Genomic DNA, 15,387 nt, shown 5'->3' on the forward strand with positions numbered 1-15,387 from the left:
TGAAAGAGTGAATGGTTGTTTGTCTCGTTTGTCTCTATGTGTCCCTGTGATGGACTGGAGACCTGTCCGGGGTGTACCCCACTTCTGGCACAGTGATAGCTGGACATGGGCACAAGTGACCCCCACAACCCAAACAGGAAGAATGGGTTAAAGATAATGGATGGATGAATGGAACAGAAAATGAAGATTATCTCTAACAAAAAGCATGAGGCTTAGGTGCTCTTCCCCAGAGAATAAAGGTTAAAAATGAAAGGCTTCAGGCTTATTACTGAGTATGTTATGTAGATGAATATAAACTTTGTCCTGGATTCTCCATGCCTGTAAAGCCTCAAGATCCAAGCAACCTTATCAGCTGCAAATCTACATGGATTTGCATACAAATGAAGTCTGGCTCACAACTGACCTAGTTGGAACCAGACTGGATGCTAAACCCTCCTGACATTTTCTCCCAGAGCACTGACCAAACATACTCTACATCTGCATTTATGAATTGATACCACATCAGTTTAAAATTTGGATTGTTAAAAAAAAATAGACAAAACATCACTGATTTAATATCCTGATGCATGCTCAATAATCCAGGTAGAAAAATCTAAAAAAGCTAAATCTGGTCCTCTGGACATTCAAAAAAACAAAACAAAGCAAATCAACAAAAAAATGTAGAAGAGCAATGTGGATATCCTAACTGGGCCTTCCTGAAAGCAGAGAAGAAACCCAAACAGGACTCCAGTCAGCCAACAGTGAAAAGGAGGAACCCAGACCCAGACCAGTGGTCATTCCATATGTTGAGGGAGTATCAGAGAAACTGAGACGTTTATTTTCTAAACATAACGTCCCAGTGGCTTTTAAACCCCAAAATACATTACGGCAAAGACGTTCATCCCAAAGATCCAGTCCCCCGGCACAAACAGAGCAATGTTGTGTATGCTGTTCAGTGTCAGGAGGGTGATCAGTTTTACATAGGGGAAACTAAACAGCCACTGGCCAAAAGGATGGCCCAGCACAGAAGATCAACATCATCAGGCCAGGACTCTGCGGTCTACACTCATCTCCAGGCCAGCGGTCACTCTTTCAGGGATGAAGATGTTCACATCCTGGACAGAGAGGAACGATGGTTTGAGAGAGGAGTAAAGGAGGCCATCTTTGTGAAAAGAAATCGTCCATCATTAAACAGGGGTGGAGGCCTCCGGGTTCAACTGTCCCCCTCTTACAATGCTGTGATTGCTAGTATCACTCAGCCTCCTGTGAATAGTAAACAGCCATCAGTGTGCTAATGATCCATTGTTAGGCTGATGGTCCTTCTTGAGCATGTGATCAGCTGGTTTTGGTTGTCAGCAGCAAACTGGTTGATCCACTCTGAGACGGTGCTATTTAAGAGACTGAGCTGAATACAGCACCTCAGACTGAGGAAGTCTCTCGGATGAGAGACGAAACGTTTCTACATTTTTTTGTTGATTTGCTTTGTTTTGTTTTTTTGAACGTCCAGAGGACCAGATTTAACTTTTTGAGATCACTGATTTAACTATATTTATGCTTCATAAATACTATTTATAACCCTGTTGTTTCCTAGCCATCATTTGGTTTAAAATTATTCATTTGTCATTTCATGTTTATATTTAAATTGCACAAGATAATACCACGTCAGAAATTTAAACAAACTGGTGTTTCTTCTATTTGCTCACCTGCACAACTGGTTCAAGTGACAAAGAACAAAGTACTGCCCAGTTTTCTATTATAAATCCATCTTAGTCACCCTGCCTACTGAGCCTTGACGAACTAAAGGAAAAAAAAAATCTGGCTGGCATTATAGGATTAGACAAGTTTCATCTCATACAGTATTTGAGAATTAAAACCGAATCTTATAACGCAACAGAAAATACTTTTCGAACATGCACAAACAATAAAATTTACTTAAGGCATTTGTCTTTTTTGCTTGATGGCATAAAGAAAAAGTACGTAACCTACAACCTGGACGTCAGCAGCCATTTTAGTTTCTAAATAAATAACCCTCTCTTCAAAACCTCAGAGTATTATTTCTGACTCACCTTGCAGATCTTGTACAGAGAGTCCTGTCCATCTCCATCAGAGTCCTTGAAGTAGTCATGTGCTGGAAAAGTGCGGTGGATGTCACGAGTGATGACACTTTCCTGTGGCGAGTCCTGCAACATACAAGATTTGCATGCTTTACATGTGAAAACCCCCCAAAAAGTGTAATTTTATTAGTGATTAAATAAATGTAATTTCAATAGATCTTAAATTGGAGTATTTACTTTTTAAATGGATTTTTGCTGATGATCCATCAACAATGTCTTTTTTTTTAAAAAAAGAAGATTTTTCCTATTTAAAGCTTGGACTTTGTCAAAATAAAACCAGACGTACATTTCTTGGCTTTAGAAATATTTTATCAGTGCAGAAAATAAATGATGTCACATTTAAAATAGACAATGCTAGTTCACTGCTATGATACAAATAAGCAACACACTGATTCATTACTTATTTTCCTTTTGTGGCATTTGCATGCCTCAGTCACTTGTTTCACAATGACCTTCTAAATCTCAAATACATACAAAGGTTCTCAGGTATTTCCCTGTTAGTTAATTCCTCTCGCATAAATGCACATTATATTACAAATGGTGAAAACTTGATCAGAGAGAAGGCAGATTTCTCAAACAACTCCCAGTAGATAAATCAATTCTGTGCCTGGCTGGACTTGATGTGTCTGTGTGCAACAGACAAGGAGAGGAGGCTTTGAAAGTGAGAAAGTATTTAAAAAAAAAATCATCTGCCCTGTTTTCTACCTTCTTTAATGTACTGAGAGGAATAAAACAAAAAAACAAACAAACAAAAAAAGAAACAAGTATCTTAAGGAAGTAAAGCAGCTTGCAACATGTCTGTGGAAAACACTGCAGGAATGAAAAAAGAACTATACCAAAGCTCTTGTTATTTGTTAAATTTCATGCAATAAGTAAAATATTCCTGTCCCTCCATATTGTATTGCTTAAATAATAAGGTGATAGAACGGCATAAGAATATCATTTGGGGTGCTCTTGCAAACATATAATTAAAAATATGACCAAATATTTGCAAAGAAACTGGTTCAAATCAAGCTGGAGGCCTTTCTTACACATTATTCTCCCCAGTTCTGCATGTAGTTTATGAAAAACCTTTCCAAAAGAAAAACTTTCAAAAAAAAAAAAAAAAAAGCATGATTTTCTCTAATGGGAGGACAAGTACAATACAAGACTGAGACTTCTTCTAGTGGCTTTAAGAAGCATATTTTAATGTCCGTTTCTATTAACATTATTTTTCAGTTAAATTCGTTAAAGCCATTAGATTTAGATAAACGACGTCTGGTATTAATGATAATCGTTTAAGGTTCGACCACTTGACATGAAAATTAGATAGACTGATTGGACCAGAAATGTGTAGTAACATACACAATTATGCACACATTAACGTGTTTGTGTACTAAATTACAATTTTGACCATTAGTATGATGCATTTTTTCTATTAGTTTGAAAATGTGTCTTTACAAAGGCTTTGACAGAAAGGCTGCTGGCACGACTGCATGCAACACTTTAATGAGCTTTGCACTGAAGGGGTCACGTTTTGTTTAGGGTGGGGAGAAATGGAACGGTATGACATCATGACTGTACAGTAACAACAACAAAAAGACAAGAAAATAAAACACAAGCAACTTTTCAAATAAAGAACCAACTTATTTTAAATTTTACTCATGGTAAAAGTTAAACAGTAAAACTATCTTTCTACATGCATTGGGTATGTTAGAATTTCTAAGTTTTTAATTATTATTATCATTGATTAAGAGAACCTTCTGTAAGGTTAAATTAATACTAGAGTAGTAAAACTTTTAAAAACAAAATGATCTGAATATATTTTGATTATAAGTTAAATAAATGTAATTTTAAGATTTGGCTCTTTCAGGAAGATGTTGTGCACCTTCCTTTTTCTATTTAATGAAGTCATTTACAACACACAACCAGATGGGTAAAGTCATAAAGGTCATCTCATTACAATGCAGTGCTTTCTTGGCCGTTGTTATTGTTTTTTTTTTTTTTTTACATGTAACCCATAAATGAAAATAGTTGAAGAACAAGCAGGACAACATTTCTCACCATACTGTCAAACAAGAGCATAAACCCCTTTAACCAACTTTCTCATTTCCAGATCTAAATCACGTCATGCACAGCCTGAATCAAGAACATTCTAGACGTTCAGTCCTGTAACCAAGAAGATCCAAAGAGGAGAAGAAGAGCAATAACCTTACCTTCAACATAAATACTGCCTGATCATTATTAGACTTCATAACCATCTCATTATGCATACAGTTTTACAGCAGTTATAACCATGGAAACATCGGCCAAGACCGGCAACAATTTGGCTGACGGCAAAAGTTGTAAACACTTTGATTTAATAAACCATGCATGTCTCTGCTAATTAACAGCCTCATTACTCAAAAAACACCAAAAAGTAAGCGAGGACGTCATCTGCACTGCCTTTCTCATCTTTTATCCTTTCTTCTCTGCAATTTCTTTCAGCATAGCCCTTTGATTTTAATTTTGTACTTCTTTGTTTCATTTTGTTCATCTTTCGTTTTGTCCACCGCCGTATGATCACTTTTTTCTACTTCATGTCCAACTGTGTTGTCACTTGAGCTGCTACGTAGATAGACATGAAGCAAATAAGCTTCTTAAGTCTACCAGTGCGGTTTACAACAAGCCTTTCCTCTGAGACTAATGCTTCACATATTTTGATGCACTACAATCGTCTTGCTGTGACTAATCAATTAATCACACCGAAGTGTATGAAAGGTGGGTATTAGGACTACTGCACCCAACTTGTTAGGGAGTATAATAGGGTGCAGCTAAGCTACAGCTAATGTTGTCTTTGTCCTAAGAAACTGCAAAGAGATTTTCCTACTTTAGTAGAACATTCTTTAAACTTCGACCTAATCTGCTGAGCCAAGTGTGTTCTTAAAGAATAGTAGTACTATGGAAATGTTTACTGTATTTTGGATGCTTTCTGTGCATTAAGGCATATAAACTGTAGTTCTCCAGCGAGTCTAAAAGGCAAACCCAAACCAATGTTGCAACGCTATTGCCTTTTGTAGTTGGCAATTTAAAAATAAAATTTTGTAAAATGTGTATTTTACAAAATGTGAGTTCAAGTCTGACAGACTGGACTGGAAATGAAACAGTGAAGCATCTACAAGAAGGGGCAGAGCAGACTGTACTTCTTGAGGAAGCTGAAGTCCTTCAACGTTTGCAGCAAGATGCTGCGTATCTTCTATAAGTCTTGTGTTTTTGAAACCATTAGTGAAAAGGCCAGACTTCAGGGGTATCTGAGGCAGGCTTGAAACACAAGAGTCAGGGTGGCTTCTGGGTAATACCAGATGGCTAGGCCTCAGACTGACGAAGCCTCTTGGATGAGGGGCGAAACGTTTATTTTTTAACAAAAAAAACGAAGTCCAGATGACATGATTCAACCTTTTTTGTTGTTATATACCTGGATGACTGAGAAAACAAACTTTGTGTTCTATAAGTCTGTTGTAGAGAGCGCCATCTCTTTTGCCATCATCTGCTGGGGCAGCAGCGTCAGAGCAAGTGACTTAAAAAAGATCAACAAGCACATAAAGAATGCTGGCTCAGTTCTGGGGACTCCTCTAGAACCTTTGGAGATCACTGCACAAAGAAGGATTCTTCATAAAACGAAGAACATTATAGACAACCCTCAGCATCCTCTTCATCAGACTGTCATACAACAACAGAGTGTCTTCAGCCAGAGTCTTCTTCAGATCTGCTGTAAGACAGACCGCGACAAGAGATCCTTCCTGCCCACAGCCTTCAGCATCTAGAACAACTCTTTAATGAAACCAGGATGATGAGTTACAATAAAACAACATTTAATTTCCCTCTGGGACTAATAAAGTATTTTTGAATTGAATTTGAATTGAATTGAAGTCGGAGTCATTATTCAGTCATTTGTCAAAAGGCAAATTCAGTAAGAACAATAACGACAAAAAAAAAAAAAAAAAAATTGAGCAAAAGTACAAAAGCATTAAAAAATACAGAAGTTTTTTTTTTTTTGGTCTCAAACAGAGAGATCCACCCCTTAATGTTTCTGTACATTGCCTTGAGATGACTCCTGTTGTGAATTGGTGCTATATAAATAATGCATTTTTTGACATATAAGTCATGTTTTTTTTTTCATAATTTGCATGCCTTGTGACTTATATGCCAAAGTGACATATTTATGGATTTTTTTCCCATATTTATAAACCAATTTTTGGCTGAGGTATGACCGTTTTCATTCATTCTGACTGAAAATATTGAATACTACCATTTTCAGCCACTAGATGACACTCGAGTAGTATGGCATGCTGTTGTGCCATGTAATAGGTAAAAGTGGCTATTAATGACACAATCGGCTTGCCACATTTGCCACGTTCATCCAGTTCGCCTGGAGCAAAATCAGCTTAATTTTGCTGCGGTGCCCTGGCGAAATGCAGCTAATTTGACCATTGACGTGCATTTATTAAGTAAAAATTCAACTGAGACACACCTTTACTATAAAGTCGAGCTAACAAATAATTGTTTTTAGGTACTTATCTTGTTAAATTTCAAAGAAATGCACAGCAAGTCCTCCCGTGCACGCGTCTACTTCCGTGTATCGGCTGTTGAAAGGCAGCTGATTTGACCGTCAAAGTGCATTTATTAAGGAAAAGTTAGATTGAGACACACCTTTGCTATGATTTCAAGCAAACAAATAATTGTTTTTAAGCGTCAATCTTGTTAAATTCTTGTTAAAATCCTCCCGTGCAAACTCCCACGGCCGCCATTTGGCAGCCATTTGATTTTTGGCATACCGGCCCACATTTCTGGGTTGTCAGCAGTGACGCATAACAAACGCGACACGTCAGCGGTGACATATAATTGATGCGACGTATATGACGAAGCATCATATTTATGGATTTTTTCCACGTTATTAGACATATTTGGACTGATGCAACTTATAGGATGGTGCAACATGTACAGCAAAAATATGGTAAACTGAATGTAATTGAACTATAATTAGGGATAAACGACTTCGGAAAATATTCTAATTGTGATTTTTTTACCTCAATATTGCGCTTCTGATTTAATATGCAATTATTTTTCGACGTTTTCTTCTCATGTATTTTTCAACGAACACAAGCAATAAACCAATCTGTTCAGTTGCAAAAAACTCCACTGTTTTCAGCTCCACAGCAACTCTGTGTATGCATTTTTTTTATGTAGCTCCAGGATAGCAACTTGGCTAAAATGTGTGCGCGAGGGCATTCTGTACTGCTTATCCATTGTGTTTACCAAAGCCGTAAACTCAGGCTTGGTCACTATATTAATGGGCATCATGTCTTTTTGCTATGAACTCCGTTATTGCTCGAATTATTTCTGTGTTCCGTTTCGAATCATGCTCATACGGAGTAGTACTTTTGAACAGTTCGGTCAGTGATCCCTGTCGGCTGGTACTTTGCTTACTTGAAGTTGAAGCACCGGTTGTTGGCATTCTAGCAACGCAACTATCATAAATGGCTTTGTGGTGCTTTTTTTGTGTTGATAAAGATTTGTGGTGTTACCCCCAGAGGAAGCAACAGCAGCAAGGCAGGTTCTGCACAATACATGTCGTTGTGCAGCGTCTTCTTTTTTATAGCCAAAATAATTCCAAACAACGGACGTGCTGCTCCTCTTTGATACCAAACTTTCAGATGTGTCAGCTTCTGTCGAGCCTGATGCCATTGTGCAACCGGTTAAAGCGCAGTGTTGACTTCTCCCGCTCCCTGCTCTGCTTTGCTCCACTCACTCGCAACTCATGTAACCAGATCATGTGAACAGTCAAATTGCAGCCTTTGCGATGAGAAAATCTTTTTATCATATTGCAATATTATTGGAAATGCAATTAATTGTTCAGCCCTAATTATAACAACTCAAGGTTTTCTTTCCTTAAAACTTAAACAAAAACAAGGTGTGCCTCTGAGTGTGGCTCAGATGGAAGGAGCATCAACACCAACACTGTTCGTAACAACCAGAGGATTGTCCACCTACATATCATCTGTGAAAATTAAACAAAAGACCGTCAGAGTCATCCAGAAGGCTGTTAGCATTTGTGAGCTACTGGACAGAAATGAGAGAATGTTGAGGGATCTGTAGCTGTGATAAAATCAGGAAAATAGAAGCAGTGCCACATCTTATAAAAAAAAATCTACCAGTAGTATTATTACCTGAAGGTAATTATCTTGTACTATAAAAGACTATAAAGTGCCCCACAGGAGTGAAAAGACAAAAAGTCTGAAGAACTTGTGTTAAAATGATAAAACTAGGTGAAAGCCAGGATCCTAGCAGAGCATGGCATTAGAACAAGACTAACCATCTTTCACTTTACATTGTAATGGTCTCATTGTTATAGCTGGTTGCTTTTACACACATTTATGAGAATACACACCAGTCAGGAAAAAAAAAAAAAGATTTTTGAAGGTAAATGTAATGAAGGTGCAAATGTCAATACCAAAATGAAATAAGCTGAACTTTTCTTTTTTATATAACACTGTGTCTGTCAGATTCATACCCTGATGGTTTTTAAGTGGACCGACTGAAGGTAACTGAATAAATGGAAGAAAATGATGAGAGATAAAAAAGACAAAGAGACAGTTCAAGGGAGAAGTAGGAAAAACAGATAAGATTAAAGAGAGGGTAGTGAGATGTGTACACAGAGGGGAACAGGAGACTTCCTCTAACTGTAGCCTGGGGGCTTGTTGGGCAGACGGCCCATTACTCAGATCTCACACACAGGTTACCTACTTAGCATGTGAAGCTAAAAATAAAAACTGCTGATGTGTCTAAAGCTGCTCTCTGCCTTTAACAACATTTTATTTACCACCAGTTGGATGGGTGGTAGCTGTCACATGATTAGAAAGTACAAAAACTCATCCAGTGATGATTAATTAACACAGAGCATTAGGAATCAAGGTAAACACTTGTGGCTGAATAATATAAACATACTTCTATATACAGTATTATTTATATAAAAAAAGGGTCCAAGTTACATACAGTTCCAGTATTATTTATAAAAATGGTTCAGGTTGGACTTTGTGAAAAGAAATAAGGCTTCACAGCAAGAAAGTCCTGGGTTCAATCCCTAGGTTGGGTCTGCATGGGGATCTTTCTGTGTGGAGTTTGAATGTTCTTCTCATGGTTGTTTGGGTTTTCTCTGGGTACTACAGTTTCCTCCCACAGTACAAAATCATGAATGTTAGGCTGCCTTCAGGATCAGGCCTCCCTTAAACAAAAAAAGACCTATGATCTCAATGCGATTTTTAATCCATCCATCCATTCATCTATAAATAAGTAAGTACATTAATGCACATTAATGCATGACCAAAGATAGGAAACTGGTTGTGTTTGTATCTCATTGGTCAATTGCAACCTCCTGATTATTAACGTTTCTGCACATTTATGAGTCTGTGCTGATTTTACTTGTGAATAACATAAGAGTGGTGGACAATCAAATTTGTGCTCCTTATGATTTGCCAACAGCTGCTACATTGTTCCAGATGGTAAACCTGTATGTTACTAAGCTAAGCAAATTAGCACACATAAAATTTACATGGCACATAAAATAGATAAATGGACTTTCTGACTGCACTGAGGACAAGATAATTCTTAAATAGGAGATACTTTGGGAACAAAATGTTGAAAGGCTAAATAAATTATGCTAATAAGTTTTTCATGCTACATAAGGTCAATAAATCAACATTAAAGGCATTAATCTGTCAAACAAAAGCACTCAGTCTCATGAACAAGTCCTTGAGCAAAAAACAGACCTTGCCGTTTTAACATTTGCAAGTTCTTGGGATATAAGTAGTATTAAATGGCACTATTGGAAAAAAAAACAACAACAAAAACAAAGGTAGGTCCTAAACCATTGCAGCGCGAGCAGGATGCTCTTAAAGGTCCTTTTCTTATGATGATGTAGTTCCTAGAAGTCGCCTGAAAGAAGCAGCCACACTTTGTTTAAGTGATAAAGATGGAGCGAAATGTGAGCATTCATCAACTGAACCCTTAGACTTTATAAGTTCTGAAGTGACAGCCCAGCTAATCAAAGACGATCTAACTAGTGTTAAAACTGCTGGGAGCAACCTAAGGACACATTGCACAGTCTGAAGTGACCTGACGCACTCAGAACAATGACAGAGACTAATGAATGGAGACAAACGAGGTCATCATTGAAAATCATTAGTTTTTCTTGCAAACAAAACGTTCCCCTGAATCCAGTTAGGTTGATACCAGCTTAGTCATCACATCAGAAACATCAACAAAGAGCCGCTGGAACACTTTGTGGCCCAAACACAGGTTTTATAGGTGCCACGCAATGTAAAAGAATGGTGATCAGCGCACATGTTTTATACATAAAGCTCTTCGGTTGGGTACAAAGTTCACAACAAATATGGTCTCAGGGCACTGTACTAAAATATTCACATACATTATAAAATGCCAATTAGCAAAAAATTATTTATCCAAGAAAGCTACCAGGTTGTTGCAACCTCCCATACTGAGCAGCACAAAGGCAACAGTAGAAAGGGGAAAAACTCCCTTTTAACAGGAAGAAACCTCCAGAACAGGGCTCACGATAGACAGCCATCTGCCTCGACTGGTTGGGGAGAGAGGACAGAAAAGCAATACAGACAAACAGAAAATGGCTGGTCCAGGTGTCCCATCTATGGGGAGTAAGACAAAGAAAAACACATGTTGATAGAAATAATTGCAAATACAAACATGAACAATAGATGAGTAAAGACTGCAGCAGAATGAGGTGTAGTCAGTTTGTCCTCCAGCAGTCAAAGCCTAAAGCAGCAGAAACCCAAGCCAACATTAACTATAGGATTTATCAAAAAGGAAAGTCTTAAGCCTAATCTTAAAAGTAGACGGCACCACAGACAGAAACTGGAAGTTGGTTCCACAAGAGAGGAGACTGATAACTGAAAGTTCTGCCTCCCATTCTACTTTTAGAAACTCTAGAAACCACAAGTAAACCTGCAGTTTGGGAGCCAAGTGCACTAGTTACAAAATATGAAACAATAAGATCTTAATATAAAATGCAGCTTGGTCGTTGAAAGCTTGTTGAGAGTATGTTATAGTACAATTTTAAATTATGTTCTAAATATGACAGGAAGCATATGGAGAAAGAAAACTGCAGAAATATGTTCTCTCCTTCAACTTTCATCAGAACTCTGGCAGCAGCATTCTGGATCAACTGAAGAGTTTTTTTTTTTTTTAACAACCAGACAATAAAGAATTGCGATACTCCAGCATAGAAATGATAAATGAATGGAGCAATTTTTCTGCATCATTTTGGGAACAGATGTTTCTAATTTTAGCGATACTGCGCAGGTGCAAGAAAGCGGTCCTGATAAAACTTTAACATATCCTGATCAAAAACACCAACGTTCTTTACAGTAAAGCTGGCAGCCGCATTAGTGCGACTCAGAGGAAACGAAAGGATGTACAGTTTGTTTCTAAGATGCACAAGTCCAAAAACCACAACTGCTGTCTTCTCTGTGTTTAATAGTTGGAAAATTAAAAGTCATCCAGGTTTTGATAGATTGAAAATAATCTTGTAATGCTGAGGGGGTGGTGGCGCAGAGGCTAGAGAAGATGGGCCTGTGATCGGAAGATCGCTGGTTCAACTCCCGGTACAGACAACATCAAAAATGTGGGTGGGATAGGTGAAGCACCCACACCTGCCTCCACCCTCATTTGCCCCACTCTGGGCCCTTGAGCAAGGCCCTTAACCACCAACATCTGCTCCCCAGGGCACCCTACAGTAGATAGTAGCTCTCTGCTCCACACCGAGGGCTATGGTAGCTCGGTGGTATGTGGTTGTGTCAGGAACAGTATTTGGCATAAAAATAATTGCCAAGTCTTCGTGCGACTTAGTTCGCTGTGGCGACCCCTGAAGAAGGGAGCAGCCAAAAGAAGAAGAAAAAAATCTTGTAATCTAAGTAACTGATTGGATTCATCAGATTTAATGGTTAAATACAATTGAGTATTGTCATCATAACAATGTAAATTTATCCTGTGCAGTCTAATAACTTTACATAGTAGAAGCATAGTTAATGTAAAGAGTATACTGTATGTCCAAGTACTGAACCCTGAGGAACTCCATGACTAACTTTGGTGTACGAAAAACTTAACACAAAATTTACATGTTAATTAATTAAAGAAAATCAACACAAACTGGAATCTATCAAATAAATATGATTTAAACAATTTGACTATTTTTCCCAGTGAGAATAATCTTCTGATTTAAAAGTTGAACGTTTCAGCATGACGCCTTGAACAGAACAAATGCATCAAACATTAACTTTTCCAGAAAATTAAAAAAAAACAATGCTTTTTTGTAGAGAGGGTACTACTGCAAAAAGTCACCCTGAAGCCAGTTTTATCATCAAGTAAAGTGCTATATGCGGTCATCATTGTATGTTCCCATACAATGGTGAAATTAGTTCTCTGCATTTAACCCATCACACCTGGGATACACCCAGGTGGAACAGTGGGCAGCTATGTAAGCTGCTGGGGGAACAATTGGGAATGGTGCGTCTTGCTCAGAGACACCACAACATGTGTGAATGGCTGGGGATTGAACCTGGGACTTTCGGATCCAGAGTCAGCTGCCCTGCCTCTACCCCATCTCAGCTCCCAGAGAAAACAGTCTCTTTTCCATGTTCCATCAAACCCAGTGACTGATCCCATTTTCAGCTAAAAGACTTTTGTCTAGCATTTTGGGTCGATTGAATGAATTCAATAAACCTTGACAGCATTTCTCAGAGAGGAATAAAGGAACAAAACTAAGTGGTGCTGTATCTAGACCTACATATAGCATGAGTGAAGAGTACTGCACTGTAAGCTGTTCAGGAAGCTGAATTAAAAACATCGGAGAGAACTGATCTTGGAGAGAACGAACATGATGTCTGTCTCAAGATTAGTCTATTATAAAGTGAATGATCACTTTTTGTTTTGCTATGAGAAGACAAAGCTAAATAAAATATACCAGTTACAAAATTGACTAGAGTTAGACATAAAAACAAACAATAAACGAGAAAATATTTTATTTGTATTGCCGCAAAGAACACTTTCTATGCAAAGTTTTGTTACAGACATGTGAATAAGTTATAATCATGACTTATGTGTTGGTAAATTTCACTTTGGGAAATTAGATGATCCAAGAGATAAAACCTTTTAAAAATATTAAACAAATTTCTGCATGAGTTTTATTTTAAACAGATATTCAAACATGGTGAAAAATCTAAAAGCATGTGAAATAAAAGGGATTTAATTATAAAGTGCAGTTTACAGACATAATACACCACATCCCAGGATGTGATGGTGCCAGTATTTATTTGCAGACACAACTGGCTTCTATAAACTCTCGTTATTGCTCCTCACTGCTGTGGGATGCAGAGAGATAATGTATTGGCATGATATTCAGAGGACACAGTGTGATAATTAAAAACCAGCTCCCCCAGAGACCTTTGTCCTTGGTTACAGGCGAGGAAGTTTCTGCAGGCTTCCCTGGAGGGTGGGTGGTGGTGGAGGGGGCAACAGCTGGCCCGCCTGGCAGATTGAACATTTGTCAGTCTCTGCTTCGCTGCAGTGGCATTTAAATTGTCTCGCTGCTTTTGCATTTCAAAAAGGCAGGTTGGCAGCAGAGACTCATTGCTCAGACAAAGTTTGACAAAATAAAATAAAATACTTGCACCAAAATTAGTATCAAGTAAGCAAATCTGACAATACAAATGATGCTACCGTAAATTATCACTGCAAAGCACTGAAAGTACCTGCTGAATACTTTATTGCTAATTCATTTGTGGTCTGTTTGAATTTAATATTACCGGCAAACTTAAGGCATTTTCTCAAAACATTTAAAATCAGAACTTTAAGTGTAGCGGTGCGATTTCAGAATGGACAGAGGCAACATGGAAGGGCTAAAGTCAGTCAGTCCACTGCACCTATGTGCTGCCAATCAAGGTAGTAACAAAGCCGTAACAGATGCCACGTGAAGCTCATGTCTATGCAGGATGCGGGTGGTTTGATTAGTGATTTATGAACGGTCAAAGAAAGCTTAAAGATGGATTGGTCTTTGCGGTAAATATGAACAATTTAGTGAAAGTGCCTACAGTGGCAAACAACAAATATACAGTAATCCCTCGCTATTACACGGTTCGCTTTTCGTGGATTCGCTATATCGCGGTTTTTCAAAGTAAGAATGGACATGATGCAATTGGCTGATTGATGGATGAGCTATGGGGTGTTTACTTAAAACAAATTATTTTACATGATTTTGCACCGTGTGTGCAGCCCACAAGTGCAGGGGGAAGCTCCCTCCTGCAGCTGATCAGCTGATTTCCTTCTCTGCTACGCACACACATTTCTCCTGCATCGGCTTGTCCAGATGCGCCCCCAACTTAAAATTCAAAGTATGACACATTGTAAAATCGTCCTAATCACAAAATATAAAAGTGTTTAAAGTTATTTTTAATTATTTTAGAACTTCTATGTTCTGTTGTTTCAGTGTAATTGATCAAGAAGTACATTTCTGCTCCGTGCTGCAGAGTTGAAGCTGTGCGACATCCCTTGGATGTCCTGCTGCACTTAATGCAATACTTGTAAATAGATCTTGTGACATTGCAGAAGCTTATTGAAACAATGTCACGGTGAATGCATGCCGTAATCAAAGCTAAAGGCGGTCCAACAAAATAGTGCGTGACCTTTTTTTTTGGTGGCAACTTTTTTTTTTGGCCAGGCAGTGTATAATCTAAACATATATAATATAAACAATGAGTAAAGGTATGGGTATACATGAGTAGCACACCTCCCTTAACATAAAATTAAAACAACACTTTAAATATTTCTGTATGGGCAGAGCAGTGGTTATTAGAGATGCAACGATCCACTTTTTTTTTAACTTCCGATCCGATCCAGATTCCTACATCTGGATATCGACCGATACTGATACTATTCCGATATCATAATCATAATTGATTTTATTTGGCTGTAATAATCTCCTCTCAAGTACCGTTTGCACAAATATATGCATGTATGTCCAAAAATGTAACTTGAGTTAAGTTTTATTAACTGGATAAGTTTCAAAGTTAGAATTAAATCCTGCTAACACAAAACATACAGTTTGTTTTATTCCTAGCTTTAAAGTGGATATTAAAGTGATTAAATGATTTCAAACATCCGCTAAGTTCATGGCATAAACCAACACAGACATGTTCCTGTTTTTAGTATTTTACATTGCTTTATAATGTAGCTGTTTTTGTTTCTTTAT

General features: G+C 37.9%; 1 protein-coding gene across 1 annotated transcript in view; it reads right to left on the minus strand.

Annotated features, from left to right (window-relative positions):
- rabgap1l (RAB GTPase activating protein 1-like) overlaps positions 1-15,387 on the minus strand; it is a 111,026-nt gene that overhangs the window by 37,173 nt on the left and 58,466 nt on the right. Inside the window, exon 14 of the mRNA XM_037697950.1 lies at positions 2,046-2,159. Coding sequence (XP_037553878.1) covers positions 2,046-2,159 — 114 coding nt within the window. The remainder of the gene's footprint in view (positions 1-2,045; positions 2,160-15,387) is intronic.

The sequence above is a fragment of the Nematolebias whitei genome, chromosome 3 (assembly GCF_014905685.2).
Source record: "Nematolebias whitei isolate Nwh7 chromosome 3, NemWhi1, whole genome shotgun sequence".
NCBI lineage: Eukaryota > Metazoa > Chordata > Actinopteri > Cyprinodontiformes > Rivulidae > Nematolebias > Nematolebias whitei.